Here is a 22,052-nt window from a genome sequence, read left to right as displayed (position 1 = left end):
TTTAATGAATGAAAATGGTTCAATACTACCTAAGGGCCTATCTATTTTCATACCAGCTCTGATGACTCATATGTTCTGTGGAATACCAAGAATAGACTTCCATATTACATATTTTCTTATCTACAGGAGACCGCAGTCAGGTGAGCAGTGCTGACCGTCAAGATTCAGATGGTGATGACTCTGATGGCCCTGATGACGAGGAGAATGACGATAACGAGGAGGAAGAAGAAGACAGCCAGGCAGAGTCTGGCCTGTCTACCAACCCCTCTGTCTCTGCCAGCCCACAGCATATCCCTTCCAAAGAGGCTGAAGTCCCCCCTAGCGCCCTCCTAGCCCAGATGTCAATCAGCTCAGTCTCCTTACCTCTCTCCCAGCCTCCAGCTCCTGAATCCCGCACATCAGACTCAGAATCTGTCCCCATGATGAGCCCCGTGTCCCTGAGCAAGCAGATATCCATCTCTGGGTCCTGCTACAACCCAATGCCCCTCCCTTACTCTCCTCCGCCTGTTGCCGCCACGTCAGACTCCTACACCTCAGACACAGAATCAGTGCACATGATGAGCCCTGTGTCACCATGCAGGCAGATGTCCATCGACTACCCTGACTTTGATGTGCCCCCTAGTCCCCCAGTGCCAGGCAAGGGCTCCAAGCTAGGCCAGGTGAGACCCATGTATTCTCATTGTGTCTCTCTCCATCCCTCCCTGCCTGCCTCACTTTTTTCCTATCCATACCCCTACTTTGAATCCTGCATGCGAGGCACTTCCACAAAGCTCCTGTGAATGCTTTGAAAAAGGTGAATAATGTTATTAATTCATATTAGGCTTGGGGGATCGATCCAAATATGATTTCATCTAAACCTCTTGAAATCTGCTAGGATTGTGCCACAATTGAGTAAAGAAATAATATTCTTTTTTTTTCTCTCTTTTCACAGGACACGTCCTCTGCCCCTCTTGCCTTGGCAACCAGTAGTGAATCGGGCATACCAGTGGACCGGAGCACTCAGACTTCTTCCTATGCTTCTCAAGGTCCCGCGCACTTTCCCCCACAGGGTATATCCCAAACACTAGGACCAGACACCCAGACCCACCTGTTCAGTCACCTGCCCCTGCACTCCCAGCAGCCTTCTCGCTCCTCTTACAGCATGGTCCCTGTTGGGGGGATCCAGCTGGTGCCCGCTGGCTTGGCAGCTTACTCCACCTTTGTACCAATTCAGGCTGGCCCCGTCCAGCTCACCATCCCAGCAGTGAGCGTCATTCACAGAAACACAAGCCCGTTACCAGCTCCCAACACTCCACCCCAACCAGAGGGCTTACAAACCCAGCCACTTGTGGTCCAGGAACCAATCAGTAGTGTTGTACCATGCTTCCCCCTAGGGCAGGTCACTGGCCTGCAGGCTCAAACAATACAGCCAGTAGGTCTGGAGACACTTAACCTCATGGGGCTGACCAACACAGGCCTTGCATCCACCCAGCTGCTGAACCAGCAAGGGCTCACCCTCAATGCCACCCTCGGGCTTCAAGTTCTAGCTGCCAACCCCACCTCCCAAAGCAGCACCGGCCCCCAGACGCATGTTCCAGGTCTGCAGATAGTTAACATTGCCCTGCCTGCCATCATTCCTTCTCTGAGCCCTCTCTCCACCCTCAGTCCTCTCCCTGGGTCCTCAGAGAGGCAGGGCAGCCCTGAAGCTCCAGGAGCAAAGCCATCTGCAAGTGAACCTGGGCTTGGTTCTTCACAGAGCTGCATGTCTGCTTCACCGCCTGCCCCTTTGAAGGTCAGCAGCTCTCCAGAAGTGACCTCAGGCAGCAGTGCTAGCCCTGGAGGCAGCAGCGGAGCAGAGCTCACACAGACTGTGGAGAGGGAAGAAAGGGATAAATCCCCACAGCAGCATCCATCACCAGCTCATCAGAGCCAAGCAGACAGTGCTAAGGAGTCACCAGTTGAGGAAGCAAGTGACCCTGCACCTCCAAGACCACCGCCAGTGACCTGCTGGCAGAAGGCAGTTGATGACTATAACGAGGTATCCAGTGATGATGAAGACAGACTGGTCATTGCCACCTGAAAACCCCAAGTGGAAAGCTCTTCTTGTTCTCTTTTTGTAATTCTTGTCACTTTGTAAGACTGAAAACACTTTTCAGGTGTTTGTTTCTTTGCAAATCACCTTTCAAAGCACAGATGCTGACATTCATATTGTATGTGCAATCATCTGATAATTATAATGATGACCAATCATTTTATTTTTACTTTTTTGTCAACTCCAGACAACGTCTTTTTTTTGTACATGTTGTATAGACAATTGTGCCTTTATGGAGTTTCTTGTTTAGGAACCTGTACATAATTCCTTATAAATTCAGTAGTTGCTTGTGTTTATTTCAAAAAATAAAAGTAAAGAGAGGCATAACAATGGAGGATATCAATTTTATTTTGGAGGATTTGTCATTCGTAAATTTATGGAATTATAAATGTTGTACTGGTATATGTACATTTCTATGGATTATGGGGCAATGTTTCTGTGTACAGATGTTGTGTTCAACTATTTATTATACTCCATCTAGTGCCCATTATGATTCATATGTCCATAGGTATGTGCATTATGGTAGCTTTACATTGCTGTATCAATATTCTTAACTGTATGAGTAAACATTTGTTTACAAACATTAAAGTGGTGTCGCTGTATTTTGTCAGTTAAACACTAGAAACACATTGTAATTATATATTTTAAGGTGGGCTCTGAACTGCACATAAATTAATATTCAATCACACTCGTAGGTAATATTGTTAATTTTAACAATCAAATTAAATTGGTGTGAAATCGATTCTGCATGTTCTGGTATGTCCTTATGAACATATGTTTATTATACATTTTGCTGTTGTTTATTTGTTACATTTAATATTATTTGGCGCATTGTCCATAAAAAAACACATTAGATTCAACAATGGATCAGCAGAAAACAATTCTGCATACATAGCAACAATTCATAAAAAATGAATTTGGCAAACTAGCTGTCAGTGATAACTAATTGAATAAATATATACAAAGTATTTATGATATTAATGAATAAATTTGAATTTATAAATTTGAATAAATCACAAGTTACTTTCTAGCTAATCAGAGATATTAATAGTTAATATTTCCTTTTACTCTACTTCTATGATTATAGTAGGTAGGTCTGCTTAAGCAGTGCTCTCTGCTTTCTAACTATCTATGATGGTCAATAGAGGGAGGAATTGTTAATATCACTGGTTTGTTTTTTATGATGAAAAAATAATGCATCCTCCTTTAAAATCCCACTTAAAATAAATGGTGGCATACAATCCATCAAAGATTTAATCCTCAGGAGATAATCTTGGGCTCTCATCATCACAATGATACCACTTAATTAGTTGCCAATCAAATGAGTGCCAATTAATAAATATTTGTTTTATTTTGCACCTACAGTACAAGAACAGTCATGGTTTAAAAAAAAAAAGCTCTCACAGGACCAGGACCAAACATAGCAATCTGGCCTCAATGAGGGAAACTTCTCTCTCATGTCAAGAGGCTTTACAGTGATAACCTCCTTGTTCCACCCCATTCAGAAAGTGACTCATCCATCTCAAGTACAGACCCCATCACTGTATCCCCTCCTCCCACCAGGCTGACTGAAACCTGTGGGGGAAGCTATAGTAAAGCAAACAGAGACCCCTGGAGGTCATTATCTGCTAGTGCTGTGGGAAAAAAGCACACTGATGAGGTGATGAACTAGATTGACAACTCAGGCATGGTCAGAACAAATTTCTCATAACATCCCAGCAGCTGCACGGTTCAACTGGCTAAACTTAAGTGTCCACATTTTAACCGAAACATGACAAAGCTGCCCTTCTGTTTCTGTCCTGACTTCCTGCCATTAGCACAAGCTGTTCCTGGCCAGTGGAAACTCTTAACACCAGCCTCTGATTAGGGGCCTTAGAGCTACAGCATGTCAGGATGCTTTTCCACTTTGAGCATGCATGCACACACACACACACACACACATAAGCAAGGTCAATTTTCCATCACTGCCCACAGCAAAGTGTCTCTGAATATGTGATTTAGGGAAATGAAGTACTCCTCAGTTTCCACAGTTTATTACAACTGGTGGTGGAGGGAAACCATTAAATTAACGGCCACTTTGGAACCTGTTTGTACTTTCAGTAATCATTCATCAATTAATAAACACGGCAGTTATAGAGCACAAGGTACAGGGCAAACAGGACCTTAGATTTATTGCAAAACCTTGTAGACTATAAATATTGATATTTATATATAGACATCTGTACATCAATATTGATGATATATCAGTAAGACACTTCATTCAGCTCGTGCCAATTATTACCTGTGGCAATGTTTAATCTCCAGCAAGAATCCTGCTCAAAATGGACTATCGCTCCAAATGTTTGCACTGGTTATGAAATGTTGGGTGTAATGTCTAACTTACGTTTTAGCCCTATGATACTATACTCTGTAAGAGTAGAGTATTATATAGACAGAGTATGAGGAACATTAAACATTTTATTCCAACTCAGTTCTTTAGATCATTCAAAGGACAAACTGCCCTCCTACCAGGTAACCTCTCTGCAGCAGTGTGTGTACATAGAGTGGGCTGGCTCTCAAATTCACGCTCTTTTTTATTATTATTTATGCCTTATAGTTATATATTTTTATCTTCTTTCCTCCCTGATCTCATTTAGGATTTTAAATAAATACTGAAGTATTGTAAATCTTACAGTTAATGACTCCTTTGTTAATTGCCTGCGTTTGCCTCATTCTGCTTTTTAAGTATTATTTTATCTTTTGACTGGTTTTGTCTGCTATTTTTAAGGCTGCCGCCTTGGGCAGGTGTTCCTCGCAAAAATAATTTTCCATCCTCAATGGGACTTAGCTGGTTAAATAAAAAATGACATTTAAAAAACACATGTGACTAGTCTTTCTAACTTTTACTAATAAGGTACTCTGTCGACCTCTTTCATTTTCACTGAACAGCAAAACTTCACTTCCAATTGAGTCATATTTAAGTCAAGTAAGAATACCTAGACTCCACGCTTTCTACACTTCTTCCTTGTAATACCCTTCAGAATGAAAACTAAGAAATTAAACCTGTCGCCTGACTGCCACCTGCTGTAGCAGACGTGCAACTGCAATTCATCCACAGACTCCTACAATAGAATGGCACAGGTATCGTTCAATCAACCGCCGTCTCCCCCATCCACTAACTCAGGACCAAGGCGTCGAAGTCCTCCACTTGGCCTGCACGGCTGCTTATCAGCGGCCGACTACTAACAAACATCATTGTCTGGGTGCAAGCCAAAGGACAGAACTGTGCGGCACTGCAGGAGGAGGAGGGGAGGTGGGAAGCACTTGTATAAAGTCAAAGGGCTGCACATGTGGACCCACAGTGACAGAGAGACTCCAGACTCTGCGCTCCTGCGTGAATCTCTGAGGACGATCACCGAAACACTTTGTTAAGGAGTGACACGCTGGATGATTAATTTTCCACTTCTGCAGGATTATTACTTTTCTTGGGTGATATTTTGTTTTAGAGCAGCCTGGAAAATGGATATAAACATTTTGATTTCCGTGTTATCAGTGATGTACTCCTGGATTTTGTGCACAGGTAACTTTCGTTTTTTTCCCACCCCCGCCAATAGTGAAATGACTCATTCCAGCTATTTAACCTGGCCAGTTTTGAATATATAACATAAGCAATATTTGAATTACTTAATTTCACAGTTCAAATGTGTATTCAAACTCTGCAAAGTTACAGAGTGAAATCTTTCTGCAATTATGCGGATAACAAGTTTGCTTTATGCATCTTCCTGACTTGTAATGTTATAATAACAGCTTCATGTGCAGTGTTTTGATAACGATGATTTAATTACAGTCCTATCAGCGCCTGCTGGAGAGACACCCACCGCTTCCACCGCCACCCAGGGGGGGCATGTGCGGACCAAACGCTGCTCCTGCGCCACCTTCCTGGACAAGGAGTGCGTCTACTTCTGCCACCTGGACATCATATGGGTCAACACGCCTGAGTAAGTTACCATTAGCCTGATATCGTCTTTTAACAACAACAAATTACTTGTTTTCAACACTACAAGTGCATAAATAGCTAATTGGAAATATTGGATAGACGTTGAAATTCAAGAACAATTTGAGGACAGTGACGCTAAGCTAACATTTTCGACGAAGGTGTCGCTTTTTGCTAACTTTTGGACCGTTTAACTAAAAAATAAAGTGCAATTTGCCTACCTTATTATAAGTTTACTTGCAGATTAGTAAGTAAAAAAAGACCACTTGAACGCATTTAACCGTCAAACACAGCGCGTCCAGACCGGCTTGTTCGGGTTTTATCGCACATTTCCGTTGTTTGATTCGAACTGTCACCGTTCCATCTAGGCGCGTGGTCTCCTACGGACTGGGCAACGCTCCGAGGACGAAGCGCGCGGTCGCGGACTCCATGGCAACCGGCAGCGGACCCCGGTGCCAGTGTTTCCGCGAAGACGACAACACCTGCAGAAACTTCTGCCGGCTGGAAAAACACCTCAGGTACATGTGATTTGAATTTTATCACAGCTCCAGAACAGGCCATAACAACAATAAGACGAACATCGATCATATTTACTGTCAGTGAAACTAGAGCTCGCCTGAGTCTATCATTTTTGCTCTTGTTTCCATCGCATGTGAGAACACGTTTTCTCTCTTAAATGCCCCTCAGAGTCTCGAAACTGTGGGATGAATAATCGTAATGTGATCCCGCTCTCATCGTGTTTTTCTGTGCGCTTTCGCTCTCAGGTATGGGACGCTGCCAGGCGCCCGCCCCGCCGAGGGCGATGGTTGTTTTGGGGCGCAGTGCAAGCACAAGCTGGCAGCCGACACGGGCAGGATTAAGAGGTAAGACAACCCGCTCACACTGGAGGAGGCTGAATGCCTCCAACTCTATTTGCAAAATAAATGGACACGGTAATTATAACCTCACGCAACACTGAGGTCTTTTGTAGGGCAAAATATCCCAAGGTACATAATTTTTGCACGAGTAAAACCCTGTGAGCCTGAGATATAGGAAGTCAGTGCGTGTTTAAGAGGCAGGAATTTCGGGATTAACCCTCAAATAAGGAATTCCCTATATATCATGATGCCAGAGCATCATTATGAATTCCACAAAAACCTTTAAGATTGTGTGGAATTTACCTAAAGTAAGCTGCATCAGTGAGAGCCACAGCTGCACTCATGTACCATCATGTTTCAGACTCACTCTCAAAGTTTGTGGCGCCATACCTGCACTTTCTGACACATTATTAATTGGAAACATAAACCTAAATCTGCTCTAACCACTTGAAAGTGCGTTCTCCTTCACACTTGGCCCACTTAGCGGTTTGACTGTGAGTGACTGACAGTTTGACTCCACCTAGCTCTAGGTTTACCTTTTACATAACCTGAGAGATCGATGGCTGGCATGTCTGATTGCTGTCTGTTTTCCTCTGCAGGATGAAGAACAGCAACAAGAAACGTGTGTCTCCTCTAGCTGTCAGGGCCGCCTTGAAAACCCGCCTGCTGCTCGAGATGTGGAGGGCCAGACAGCGCCACAGGGCGAGAGCATGGGAGGGCGAGAGCACGGCCTCCTAAAGGAGGCAGATAACCTCCGCGCCTTGTCAAACAGAGGGGGAAAGGGTTTCATAACCATGGGCCCTTCTCTAAAGCAATCTGCCAGTGAGGAGCCCTGACGAAGACAGTGGAGAGCCCAGAGAAGGCAGGCAAACTTACTCCATGTTGGCTTCACGGCTGCGGTGTCCGGAGGCGTCTGCAGCAGAGCAGAGAGCATTTACAGCTCGACTTGGGTGCACTTCATCGGACAGATGAACGAGGTCTGAGACAATACAGGCTTTCAGGTGGAAGAAGATAAGCTGAACAGAGGACTTGGCCCCCAGCCTGCAAACTCAAGGACATTCATTGAACTTATAGGTGTCAGGGTCAGACACTGTTGTTCCTTTGGACTAAAAAAAAAAAAAAAATCAAAAACTTGACATTAATGGAAGGATTTATCATAAATCCCTCTGTTATAGAAAATAAAAATCACTGTCGTATATGGATGAGGGCAGTCCTACTTATTATATTTCAAAATGGCATTTTTCTCATACACCGTTGCAGAAACAGACTGTTATGTCTACACAGAAGGGATCATGTACCTTGTGTCACTGCTTTACACAAGACAGTTCTTCACTGACTGAGACTATTTACTGCATTTTATGTAACAGGTCGTTTCCTGTATGTCAGGTTATTGTAGCCATGCAGTACAGTAGCTGCTGGGAGTTTTTCACATGGATGTTATCACAGATTTCTTTGCATTTATCCTAATTTAATTTGTCACCAAATATGCTATGTACGTTGTTGCTACTATTTATTTATTCTTTTCACGTGTTGTAATTTGATGGCCATATTGGTCCGTCACGTGTTTGTCATTTCTATGAAATGTTTTGTCACAGAGGTGCCACATTTTGGCCAGATTTAAATACATTTTTACACACTTATTTAAAACCGACTGATCAGCTCCTTCATTCTTATTGTTTCATATGCTGTGCGGTGTTGTATGTGCAGTTAATTAGATTTTTGAGGCCAAAACAGATCACTGAAATGAGATAACAGTGTTTAACCAGCTGAAGTTGGAGATACTTACCCAGGAACAGAGGAACTGACGGGCCAAAACATTCAGATTCTCCTGTGAACTTTGAGTTTGATGAATCGCAGGTAGAGGCTTTTAACTTGATAAATGAGATACAAAAACAAGTGAGACAAAATGTGAGAGACGGGGATAAAGGGAGTGAGGCCGATTCAGAGCTGATAACAACAAAGTGTTGATGTGGAAGAAAACAAGGCAAAGAGCAATAAAACCAAGGTAACCCTGCCCTTTCATCTCCGTGCCAAACCAGAGCGCACACTGCAATTTCTACATCAGCTGAGCGTGGCTTCAAGGTTTCTTCCAGCGGCTAGGATTTCAAAGACACATGCAGCACGTTGTTTGTTTTCAGCTCTGGAATGATCTCCTTTGTTTTAAAATGCTTTCAGATATCTAACACCCTCCAACTCGACTTTCCCACCTTTTTCTGACAAGTGACTCAGCTAAAATTCAACAGCCTGAGTCACTCTTAAGGTTATTCTCTTAACTACCTGCCTTGGCCTCTACACTCACTTCTGATGATTACTGCAGATAACGGCCTTTGGTTACATCTGCTGTCCCCTAATCACCTTTCACCACTCCTCCTCCAGGGCATTCCACCAGTTTTTCCTAACTGAAACCAAAACTCCTGGCACTTCCACAGATATACAGATTTAATTCATCTCGGCTCATAAATCAGCTTCATTTCACTCCGGTAAATCACTCATCCAGCTACTTCTGACGCTGCCAAAAGAAAACACCAAATCATAAAAAAAGCCAACTTTGCAGGAACTGAGAGAAGTGAATTTCTGAGATAATCAAATCAGTCTTGAAATAAGTTTCAGTCCAAGATGGAGACGTTTCTCAGCCAATAGACGAGCATGTAATCCTCCAATTTATGTGCAAATGTGAACATCACCACCAAAGATAGATTTCACTGGAGAGCAAAACCATTTCTCCCAAAAATCCCTTAATAAGACTCACCCAGTCAGCATGGATTAAAAGTAAGACTTTCAACAGCAGAGCAGTAAACTCCTCGTTGAACAATGATTCAAGCAGGCAATCCTTAAAAAGTTATTTCTATCATCGTAAGCACTTTTTTCATACTTTGCAAAGCCGAGATTAAAGGTGTTGCATCAATCTGTCAGATTTGTCTCCTCTATATCTCAGTTTTAATAGATGTTATACAAGTAGTTCTTGGGTTCAGTCCAAACATTTATGCGCCCGCTCCCATCACTCATCGCAGCACTGCTTGGAACGGCAGCAGAGAACAATCCAATGCAAATTGGTTGAAAAGTCTTATCTATCTAGCCCATTTAGCAAATAAGTCCACAGTGGATTCTATGCCTCGGGCTTATTGGACGAAATGCTGTTATGTCCTCCTGCGTGCAGATTCTAATCATAATAATACTGATGTCATTTTTTCCAGACAGACCTACTTTTTGCTTGCAAAACAATTTGCAAACGTGTCTGCTGCAGGAGACAGTCAGGACTGCAGATACAGTCTGGAGACAATAGAGAGAAAGTTTAGATGACACGGGAGAAATGTGTTCAGCTGGATTTAATCCTACCATACAGGTACAGTGCACGCTAGCCTCTGCAGCCAGACAAGCCTGTTAATGGGAGTACATCTGCTGATACTGTGCTCTCTCGGGATTGTAAAGGAACCGCTGTGAAGTCGACAGGAAAGCAGCATAATGGTCAATACGGCAAGTTATTTGTCCACAATATGTTACATAACAAGTAATATTGAAAAGTTCTAGTAATGCTTTCCCATTCAAAAGTGGCTCCATTACAACATTTCTCTACATATATTTCACTCTCATGATGTAAAGGTGATGCATCAGTAACCAGATTCTTTACAAAGCAACATCACAGTGTAAAAACACTCATACTGCATTCAAGATGTGTACCTCAGTAAATTTTCAGAAACATAAACGACGTATCAAAAGTAAAAGTACTCATTATGCAGTAGAATGGTCCATATCATAGTTATTATAGTGGATTACTGTAGTGATCATTAACATGTAAGCACCATTTTAATGTTGCAGCTGATCAAAATGAAACTAAGTGGAACTAGTTTACATGCTGTTGGGTAGCTGAATCAGTAAAAAGGCATTTTCTGTAAACTCGTATGTTTTGTATGTAAAATCGTAATCTGAAAAAAAACTAAAGTTGTTAAATAAATGTAGTGGAGTAAAAAGTACAATATCTCCCTCTCAATGGAAATACTTAAGTGCAAGTGCCTCAAAATTGCACTTGGGTAACTCCACCTAGACCCTTTCCACCAGTGACATTATTATTCTACCACTCTTCTACTGGGAAATTCATATCGCTACAGCCCTTTTAACACACTGACTCCTTAGCTTGTTATCAGATTGTCTTTATCAAAATGACTGCTGCATGTTTGCTTCTGTGACTTGGCTCATTCGCTCTTATCTTCGAAATCATTACATGAGCAGCCGTAGCTTTACTGAGCTGCCGGTTCTGCAGGAGCGGTGCTAAAAGGAGATGCCTCCATTTACCTGCACATTGAAGAGGTTAACAGCATGCGGACCCAACACAATGGCACTTACCCTCTAAACTATGCAGCTCTATGCAAGGAACTCCCCTGAGACATTCACTTTTGGCATAACTCATTAGCCTATTGAATAGAGGCAGCAAACATAATACCCCATTACACAGTGAGGAATCTCCTCGACTCGACAGGAATTCTCGAGCTCAGGAGCCAAACAATAGGACTGTGTACGAGGAACGGCTGGGCGGGGCGGACTGGCCTCGACTTCTGACGTCTAACCAACGCCCAACTCTACCTCCACACACCCTGTTTTCCAACTAACACTCCCAGCTGTGCCAAAGCATCTCACGAAACCCTGCTGCAGCCCAACCAAAGGGGATTAATTACTGTAGCTAGCTGAGTCAAACTCAGGATTTGGCTGAAAAGGTCACCCGGAGTCAGCTGAATGACTGAGCAGCACAAGAACCCCGTCAGGGAGATTTATTTGACGAGTGGGGGTTGAGAAGGTGGGGGAAGATGTTTCCCTTTTGGTGTCTGCTTTGAAAGAGAAAGTCAGACTGGCAACTGGAGTGATTCTCGTCGCTGAATTTGATTTGTCATCACATCTGGTGGAGAGGGGATGACACACTTCTCAGAGAGCTGATTATGGGAATCTGTGCAGGCATCTCTCAGCACTCTGTCTGCCTGTAATCCCACTCTCAGTCCTACCCAGCCCAGATACTGCTTCCCTCCCTGCCAGGAGCACAACAAATACTGAAAAGCATTACAGGAATATCCCTGAGATATTCAAAAAATGCTTTGCTGACAGACATGAATGTGAGGATGATTTGTGTCTGCAGCTCTGCTTCTGCCCTTCCTTGGCTTTATTCAACTTTACTGTAGTCTGAAATCAAAGAAAGTGGAGGGCCATGTCATCCTTTATTCTTATGCACATTTGTAGGGAATATTGAGAACGCAAAGAACTATACACTACGGTTCATAGACAGTTTGAACTCAACAACTCCTCAACTAATCAACACTTTTCCTCAAATAGCTCAGTCGAGGGGGATGAAAAGCACATATTCCATAGATTTTAAATATATACACATTACATAACACATATATACAATTCATGCATACAGATAATAAATGCATGGCCAAATATGCACTTATTTGGTACTTGAAGTAATTATTTGCATTTCTGTTGAAGTGTTAGTCTTAGAACATTCCAGATGGAGTATTTCACCCTGTCGAGCATTAATCAATGTCTGATGAGAAAAGGCTTGAGGGTGTGCTGTCTAGATGCACAGTAACTTCAGTGAAAGCTTTAAAACAGCAGAATCAACTCACATTTTCAGTTATTTTTAACCATGCCTGCAATGCCAGTCCACAAATTTGGCCCTAAACATGTCAGCAAGTACTGGATCGCCACAAAATTTTGTACAGACATTCATGTTCCCCAGAGGATGACATCAGTGATCGACTTGACTTGTTCTTTAGCCATGACATTTACAGGTTGTGTGATTGTAGTGGTTCAGACACTCCAACAATTATTAGAAGTAATTTCATTAGATTTGCTATAGAGATTTAGGGTCTCCAGAGGATGAATCCTAATGGCTTTGATGAAACTCTGGCTTCTTCTCAAGAACTATCATCTAGCAAAGTTTTACTAATTCAGTGAAATATCTCAAGATCTATTCAATGGATTGGCAAAAATTTTGGTTAAGATATTCAGATGATGCATCCCAATGGCCTTGGTGACCCTCTGACTTTTTCTCTGGCACCACCAGCAGGTTGGTGCCAGATGAACGCCATTCACTGATGTTGAAATATCTGAACAACCACTGGGTGGATGGCCAGACATTCTAGCACATTTGCTGTGCCCTCGGGATGTAACGTTCACCCTCTGACTTTCACCTGGTACCATCATCACTTTTGTTTCTGACAAAATGGCATTCCCATCATCCTCAGCTATGCTCTGTGCTTAGTGCTAATGAGCTAATGTTAGCATGCTAACATGCTCAACTAAGAAGGTGAACATATGGACATTACAGCTGCTGAATATCTACATGTCAACGTGTTAGCACTGCCATTTTGAGCATACTGAGATTAGCATTTAGCTCAAAGCATCACTATGTCTAAGTTCAGCCTCACACAGCTGCTAGCATGGCTGGTGACAGTCTTGTTTCCCTGACGGTTAAATTTATAAATTTATATGGAAAAAAAATTGCTGCAGGGTTAACTTATTGTAGTAATAATGTGCCACAGATAGGAATGCCCCTTTCATCTTGAGGATTTTGACCCATATTTTTCTCACTGCTATAACTGTTAACATGAAGTGCAGATATACTGGACCTTGAATAAACACTACACTATGTAAGAAAACACTGTACTGAGCCCACACTGCAAACAGACAGATATCGATCTGATTTGGGTTTATAAAGACATTTTCAACACATAAAGAAATTGGGACACTCACTTACAGCAGCATGTGATGTGTGTTATTAAAGGCATCTGTGTTTGTTTTGCTCTCCTTGGTCCCTGTGTTTGTTTACATTGCTAGGCAGGTGGAGATGAAGCTTTTATTCTGTCACTCTCTTTTTTTCCTCGCTCGCTCTCTCTCAACACATGATGAAAATCCCTTCTGGAGGACTCATAAGGCAAATGTTGATAGACAACGATGGTGTGTAAGAGCGGCGAAGCCGCTTTCTTTGTGTGTAAATCACTTCGAAAAGACATTTCATCAGAGATCAATGCCATTTGTTAATGCATTAAAATGATCAAAGCCATACATCAGTCTTTAGAATAAGTGGGTTTGTAACAGCTTTTTTTGTGTTTGAGTTATTCAAGCATGTTTTATCTGGAACAGCTGGTCCATTGGTACACAAATTGTTTCATAACCCATTGTGACAGTCTAAGCCAACTTTCCTTTAAAATTCTATAGGTTACCATAAATAGCTTGTGCTTCCAACATGTCAGTGACTTTGGAAGACTGAAAAAGAACAGTTGTTAGGAGAGTGGTATCGGTCATCAAAGTCGCAACAAAGACACGAATAAGCACGTCCCCCAAAATGTCAAACTACTGCTCTCAGTACAGCACTGGAGTCAGGATGTGGTGTATCTTAGCATAAAGACTGCAAAGCAGGATAAACTGCTAGCCTGATGGTTCAAAGGGAAAAAAATACACCAACCGATACCGTTAAAGCTCACTAATTAACACATTGTTGTTTGTGCATGTGCAATAATGTAAAAAAAAAAAAAAAAGGTGGAGGTTTTAAGATCTTCTACAGCCAAGCTAGTTGCTAACTAGCTAACTGCTTCCAGCTATAAGGCTAGGCTAAACATGTCCTGACTTCAGACAGCAGACATTTTGTTTGTTTGCTGAGTTTGATATTTCTCTTTTCATCTCACTCTCAGAAAGAAAACAAATATGTGTATTTCCCATTTTTTGTTTTTTGTCATTTTGTTTGTTTTTGTTTTGGATCGAAGTCGAAGCGTTGATGTGCTTGAAGCACAGACGTTGACATAACTGCATCTGCTAAAAAGCTGAACTATTCCTTTTAAAGCAGACTGACACTGCCAATGCAACTCACACTGAACCCGGACCCAGACTAACCCAGTCTCTGTTAAGAGGTGAATGACCAGAGCGAGTGTTCAGAGCCTCTCTGTTGCCAGAAACAGCCAACCTCTGCCGGGACACCAGCACCAACAGTCCGGGTCGCTGTTTTGACAAGACGGCTGCCAAGTGATAAACTCCTGGGCTCGACTCATTGTGTCAAGTCTTTTTGCATACTTCATCACCAGCCTCTTAAGCTCAGTCTTTCATTGTATACACGCTCATGCCAAGAAAACCGTTCATGATGATGCTTGAAATTCTGCATTGTCTTCTGGATCGATCTGACAGCAGTCCCACCAAAACAATAACACATGATGCTGCCCACTATGACTCAACCCTGCGCTAGTATTCCTAATATCTCTGGAGATATTTTTATATCCTCGTACAATCAGCTGCGTTTTTGCACATTTTTGTTGATACAGTCTCATGAAAATAATTTAGAATGGAATTAATCATCATTCAGTAATTTTTCAAGGAGTGACTGATAATCATAGGCCAATCAGATTATATAACACGCTGACATTTTCACTTAAAATAAATGTTGTCTGAAAAAGAATTAACCCCACTTTGTTCTACTGTACCATCACAGGTGTGCTGTAATGTTTCAAGTAGAATCAATAGATTAAATTAGTTGGTTTCTGCAACTGTATCCGACTTCTTTGATGTGTTGGATTGATGTAGTTCAGTGGAAGTTCAGAGATTTAATCCCATCCTCGGGCGGGAAATAAGGGAGTAAGAACAATACGGGAGGAGCTGCAGAATGTGTTCTACAAATACGGGAGCTCAGAGGAATGAGACGACTGTTGACATGTGTGCACTGGTACAACGTGGATGCAACCTGGGATGTAAACATTAAAATTCTTTGAAGGGCAGAGCAGTGCAGGTCAACAGGTCTGTGCAAAGTGCACTCACAGGAGTGAGCTGGGGCACCTATGAGTGAGCCCTTATTGTCAGCACCAAGGCTGGCACTCAACCTGTTTAACTTTGGGTTGTTTCCAAGGTGATCTGCTGTACATTGTGGGTTTCCGGGCCTATTTGGACATTCATTCATATCATAAGATTCAAATCATAAGGTCATGTTATCATAAGGTCTCCTACGCCAGTGGTTCCTATCATTTTTAGCTTGTGACCCCTTAATACAAATGCATTTGTTTATGGCCTGTGAGGAGTTCAACCAAAGACTGATTTTCCCTTAAAGGCAAAGTTCATCATTTTAGGAAACACGCTTATTTTTTTTCCTGCAGAGAGTTACATAGGAAGATCGAAACCATTTTCATATGTCTCTGTTAGAAATTAGTCTACAGCCACACCCAGTTATCTTAGCTCAGCATAAAGACTGGGAATACAACAAGCATACAAAAGGACAATATGTGATTTTACTGGGGGTGATGTGTTGGACTATTTCTTTGCAGGGCACAGTGACTTCCTGGATACACTACTAGTTGACAAGCCCCCCTTAAATAACTCTATATTGTAATTGAGCTCATAAACTGTATTTCTCAAATAATGCGTGATGATGTACGGTAGCACAAACCACAGAATGAACTTCGTTATATAGAAGCCATGACCCAAAACCAGTGTTGGAAATAAAGCCAGGCCACTCACTCATTTACCTCCCACTATTTTATAATCACATTTTGTTTGTGTGTGTGTATGTGTTGTTTTGAAAAAAATAAATAAAAAAACAACTAACAAGCATTTCTCATAAGAAGTATTGATTTAATATTTATTCACTTACAAGAATTAGATTCCAACAATGTTAATGTTTCCTTCTACCTTCCATGAAATCAGGGTTAAAGTCCTTAATCCTGAACTGAGGGGGTTGCCACCTGGACGGTGGCTGAGCACGGTGTGACCTCCAGTCAGTTTCCACAAGCTTCACATCACATTAAATGTCCTCTTGTAGTCAGCAGTGGAGGCTGGAGAAGAGAAGGCTGAGAACATCAGGTTGTTGTAGCACCTGATTTATTCCAGGCCAGGTTGTTGGATGGACACCGTCACCCTTTTGGTACAACCTGAAGGGCCCACTGGTCTGAGATTACATCAGTTGTCACTCCTTAGGACTGACGGATTTGTTTGAAATGCATTGTTAGTTTGTTTACTTCTGCCTGGTCAGATACCTTCACAGCGTTCGGTTAACATCACCAGCTTGGTTGCACGTAGAACACTGGAGCTAATGTGAGGAAATGTCTGCAGTTTCACGCAGGTGGAGAACATCCATACAGCAGGATCCTGTCCGTTATGAAGTGGCACCCCTTCAGCATCTGGTGACTGAATGTTAACACAAGCACGGCAAAAAAAGCCAAAATGTTTATTAGAGGGAAAAGGTTCATTTTATTGTTTTATTACTCTTGACACAATTTATCAACCAATAATTGAATAACCACAATCTTTACTGTTCTTCATCACTGACGCTCCATCAGTATCACATGCAACCAGCTTGTCCTGCCACTGGCTGCGTCCACAGATTCCCCTCATTAGGTTAGTCATGGCATTGGTGATGCTCCATCTCTCCACCTACCCTCTCCACTGCCTGTATTCCATCAAAGCACACCTCCACCTTGCCTCCCTTACACAGACGGACATATAAGATAACCTCTTCTGTCACGTCTGTGTAAGTCTGACATGATGGAGAGGAAACTGGCTGCTTCTATCTCTGCTCTGGCCTCCTTCCTATTCACATAGGCGCTGCCGTGGTTTATTTATTGTTTCATTCATTGTAATTTGTCTTCATAGTTTATCTATATAACCTTTGCTACTGTTTTGTTGAGTATTTGGCACAAATCAGAGCCCACTGGATTCCATTTAAGTAAATGTGTTTTCAAGGGGCATTTTTATGAGTGTGCAAAACTGCTGAACAAAACAAAAACACGAGTATATGTATTTATTTTGTGCTGTTGTGAAAAACCCTGCACCTTTTGCAGTTTTGTGGTCTGAAGTGCTGAGCTGTTCTGTTACTCATCCATGGGCAGCCTAAATTTATGTAAACACCCCCGTCCAACATGGTCATCTGATCTTCACACTAACTGTTGCCAACACTTTGGCAAAGTCATGTTGAGCAGGGCTAATGTAGACGCAACATTTTGCTACGCTGTGTCTACAGTGCATTGCTAGCGCTACACAATGTGACGTTACAGCATTAATGTACATGAGATAACTCAGGTTATGATAACCGCTAAATACAGTAAAATCGATACTTACTTGCAAAGGCATTCGCAATCACAGCCTCCCTTTCTTTCCCGATGGTGTGGGGGCTTCAGAGAATGTGCTGGGCTGTTTTTAGGCTTGAGAGACTTTTCTTGTACAATGCAGATCGCCTCCTTGCAGCATTTGGAGACTTCATAGGTCCTTGATAGCCACCAATTTAAAATTTTTGGTGTCCAAATAAAGCTGTGTTTGTCTTGCTACTGCCCAAAGTGCGTTGCGGACAGTGGATACAAAAAAATGACTGACTACTCTCAGCAAAAACTAGCCAGTCACATATCTCCCCCTTGTTAGCTCTTCACCACTTCTTATTTAAAATAGCCAACTTTAGGTTCCTGATCTGAAGTTGTCTCCCTGCACAGGCCTACTGGCATCACTCACTCTCTTCACCCCTGAAGTGTAACGCAACATTAATGTTTAAATAGTCCATCAGTGGTCAGAGTGTCACAGTGGCTGGTAGGCCAATCAAATTCACCTGCCACCTAACAAATTCATCTACATTTGACCAGAGGAGGGTGACAATTTCCAACTCTGCCTATAACCTTGACTCCAATTAGCTCAAATAAATTGCTAAACTAAATTACTGCACAAACCGCAGATGTGAATGACATCTACAGCTTCACCATCCTTGAAAATTATCTACAAGGCCAAAGGGTTCAACATCACTGATAAACCGAGAGATTACCATACATGTTAACCTTCATTTAGTTTGGTTATGAAAGCTTCTCTCTCCTTCTTTCTGTTGCACATTCCAGACATATTTTTCTGCAAGACTTTGTCCCATTTCCCAAAGTGTCTGTCAGTCTGCTCTGCACTGAGGCCCCACATCTGCCCACTCAACAATGAACACCACACTCACAGCCCCGGTGCAGACAGTGCAGCTGCACCGGAGGCCCGTGGTCTGGCAGGTCCTCTGGTCCCATCACGTGAGAGATCACAGAAAGATGTGTGTGTTGTACATTGTGGTAGATGAGCAATTACAGCAAAGACAGAAACACGAGGGCCTATTTCAAGCAGCAAACACTTTGATCAAATTTAAGGAAAAGCAAGTAAGATCTAAAAACAGATGCAATACACCACAAAAGAAATTATGGTCTGGTTATTCACACTTTCAAGTGAAAGAAACAGCTAAACGCTTTAAGAAAGAACTCCCCTCGCAACTCTGGTCACAGTCTGAAGCATATCTGAAACTGTAAAAACTGTCAAAGCAGCAACAGTGCAGTAATCATTGTTTGAAATTAAAGCTACAATATCCTTAATCAATTAATACATTTTTGATTCAAACAGTTGGCATCCTTTCCTTAAAAAACACTCAGTGTATTTACGTGTTGTAATTACTTCTCTGTATTGTAGTTTTTATTGATAGCACCACGTCCACCATTCCCATACTAGATTCATATTAGCTATCAACGCACAAGAGATTCTTGGACGTGATGTGAATGTAACACAGCATTACTGTTCTTAATTTTATCAGCCTCACTGTTTACTATCGATTCTCCAAAAACTAAATCAGAGCTGTAATAAGTTATTGCTAATGCTAACTGAACACATTCAAAGCATTCACCTGGCAAGCAAGGGGTGGCTTTTATTGTGAAGGAGTCACAGGAAAGTCAATGTACTTGTAACGGAGGTTAGCACTGAAAACTGTCTTTCATCCAAAATGCATCTAAAAAACAGTAAGTTCTGCTATGTTTTGACATCAGATCCGCTTTAAATTGTGCAGAGAGGAATGGATGAAGAGCTGCAGGCAACAGGCTGCACACCTCCAACTTCTCACCAGTACTGAGCTCTACTCTTTGCTTGGCTGCACTGCAAACAGACCTGTTCATTGAACCACACTTCCTGTAAGCCTTATAACAAAGAGTGTCTTAAAATCGACCTAAACTCAAGACTAAAATGGATTTTATCTCTAAGGGAAGTGAAACTAATCTGAAATTAAAACAAAAAAAGAGCCTGAAACATCATTACTTGTGAGGAAGTTGTTCTGGAGGTCAACTAGTGTAGCTTGAGTGAAGTGAACTTGGCAATCAGACTCCGGCCCTACAAATTCACTGCACAAGAATTTCCCCTGACACTGCTGGTCACGGTCTGAAGCAAGACCAGAAAAGTAAAAACTGTCAAAGCTGCAACAGTAGAGCTGCCCTTTTCTCAAATAAATAATCAAAACTATTCACAGAGCAGCATGAAGCAAGAAGGTTACCCCATTTATTTGGAGTATGACTGCCTCTGACTTCAATAACAACCTCTCTGTAAAACCTTTCATTGTCGACCACTCACTGCTATCTTCGTGTTAGCTGTTTTTGCCTTACCCTGATTACATAAATTGATCTATTTTGTATAATTATACTACCTTTAATTTTCACTTTGATGCATTTAACAGGACATAATAGCTTCCTTTTTACTGTACATAGTAGCTTAATGTTTATATGCTTTACAGCTACTGTTCCATTTTATACATTCATTTGTCTTTATAGTTACAGTTGTTTTCCCTTTCTGGTTAAATGCTGAAGTGTAATTTGTTGGCACTTGCAGACAATGACAATAAATGAAAGCCAATATGAAGGACTTTGAACATTTTGCACAAATCAAAGCCCACTGAATGTCATTTAAATAGAGGACAGTCAGTCAAGGGGCATTTTTATGAGACATGGGCAGAACCACTGCAAAAAACATAAACACTAGCACAGGTATTTATTTTGTGCTGTTGTGCAAAACCCTGCACCTTTTGCAGTTTTGTGGCTTGAAGTGCTGAGCTGTTACTCAACCATGGGCAGTAAACATCTGACTTACAGTCAGCTAATTTGATTATGCGACTGTCTGTCTGCATGGGCCCATAGCTCCAAAGTGTCGCCTTCACTCAACAATTCATTGCATGCCAGTAAAATTTCCTACTTCTTTGGTGCAGTGCTGGTTCACGTGTCTCAGTGTGAAAGGAGCTCGACACAAAAACTTACAGTGTGACCTGTCACCACAAGCAACAGCCACCGACTTCCAGACAGACTCACACACAAATCGAGCTACAGATACCAAAGGAAAGTGTTTACACATTCTGCTATCGCTCCATCATCCCTGACTCTCTGCTACTACTGTCTATGTGCAGCTCTGATCATGTCGCTTTGCCCCGTCGTTGAACAATATACCCTGTCCCTCACTACTTTGGTACTATCTCCCTCAAACTAAACAAGACTGTGTGCACCTGCAGCATGTTGAGGCAGCCGTTCCTAAACAAAACTCCGACTCTGTCAACAGCGGGTGAGTCAGCTGTCAACCAACATATCCACAGACAATTGTAACCCAAACAACATGGAGGCTTATCGGAACTCAGAGCGAACCTCCGCCTAAACTGATGCATCTAATGGAAAATGAGCCTTTTACAATAACAGCGGGGAGGAAGATTGCATAACATGCAAAAAGTGAGATTAAAATATGAATGGTTTGTCTGTAACGGGCCTTTAATAGTTTGTCATATCGGGAAATACGCCTACTTCTGTAAGTCTTGTCATCGCTGTGAGGTTGTCAGGTAACCAGTAGAAACACCAGGAAGTAAATGGTCCTGGCCAAGAAATAAAACCACTGATTGACTGAGAATGATGACTGAAATGTAACGCTGACAGAGCCTGGCTAGCTTAAAAGTTAAAAGTTAGTCAGTATCTTATAACTTGAGGACATGAAGAAAGTGACAAAGAAAAAGAAAAACATGGCTCATAATTTAAATGCTAGCGATTTGTGGAATTTGTGGAGCCTTACATACGTGTATTTGGTCTGCTGTTGCTTCATGGATGTTCTGCACTAAATAACTCCTGTAACTGTTAATAATTAATGCACACAGCACCAGTTTCCTGCTGGAGTAAAGTTTAAGTCTTGTGAACACCCCAAAAACTACAATGGTATCAAGTTTCATGCTTTGAATCTGAGTGCGACAAATGTCTGTTTTAACTGCATGTAGGAATTACCAAAGGGATTATGATATATTTAAAACCTTTTGTTTTTAATTTAAAACTTTAAAAGTATTAGCATAATGCTGTTATTAGTCTCTGACTTTTTGTCAAGCAGATTCACAGGAGGTCCC

The 22,052-nt window shown here is 42.0% G+C and overlaps 2 protein-coding genes across 4 annotated transcripts in view; both read left to right on the top strand.

The window, feature by feature from the left end:
- hivep1 (HIVEP zinc finger 1) overlaps positions 1-2,813 on the top strand; it is a 53,040-nt gene extending 50,227 nt beyond the window's left edge. For 2 of the 3 annotated variants that reach the window (XM_041954994.1, XM_041954995.1), the window contains 2 exons: positions 127-659; positions 932-2,813. In XM_041954994.1, coding sequence (XP_041810928.1) covers positions 127-659; positions 932-2,059 — 1,661 coding nt within the window. In that variant the 3' untranslated portion in view covers positions 2,060-2,813. Of the gene's footprint in view, positions 1-126; positions 794-931 lie in introns of all 3 variants that reach the window. The other variant, XM_041954996.1, reaches the window with a different exon arrangement.
- A 2,580-nt stretch (positions 2,814-5,393) lies between these two features.
- edn1 (endothelin 1) lies at positions 5,394-8,044 on the top strand. The gene is made up of 5 exons (XM_041955788.1): positions 5,394-5,630; positions 5,898-6,048; positions 6,413-6,562; positions 6,809-6,907; positions 7,501-8,044. Exons 1-5 carry the CDS (start codon positions 5,498-5,500, stop codon positions 7,637-7,639), a joined length of 672 nt encoding a protein of 223 aa, XP_041811722.1. The 5' UTR covers positions 5,394-5,497; the 3' UTR covers positions 7,640-8,044.
- The last annotated feature ends 14,008 nt before the right edge of the window (positions 8,045-22,052 follow it).

The sequence above is a fragment of the Chelmon rostratus genome, chromosome 16 (assembly GCF_017976325.1).
Source record: "Chelmon rostratus isolate fCheRos1 chromosome 16, fCheRos1.pri, whole genome shotgun sequence".
Classification (NCBI taxonomy): Eukaryota; Metazoa; Chordata; class Actinopteri; order Chaetodontiformes; family Chaetodontidae; genus Chelmon; species Chelmon rostratus.
The sequence above is the reverse complement of the archived record's forward strand: the minus strand, read 5'-3'. Positions and strand labels throughout refer to the sequence as shown.

Bases quoted from the DNA above. Each gene is read 5' to 3' on its own strand.
- edn1 (XM_041955788.1), top strand. From the start codon at position 5,498: ATGATTAATTTTCCACTTCTGCAGGATTATTACTTTTCTTGGGTGATA. The intron at 5,631-5,897 runs GTAACTTTCGTT...ATTTAATTACAG, and splicing joins CTCCTGGATTTTGTGCACAG to TCCTATCAGCGCCTGCTGGA. The intron at 6,049-6,412 runs GTAAGTTACCAT...CGTTCCATCTAG, and splicing joins ATATGGGTCAACACGCCTGA to GCGCGTGGTCTCCTACGGAC.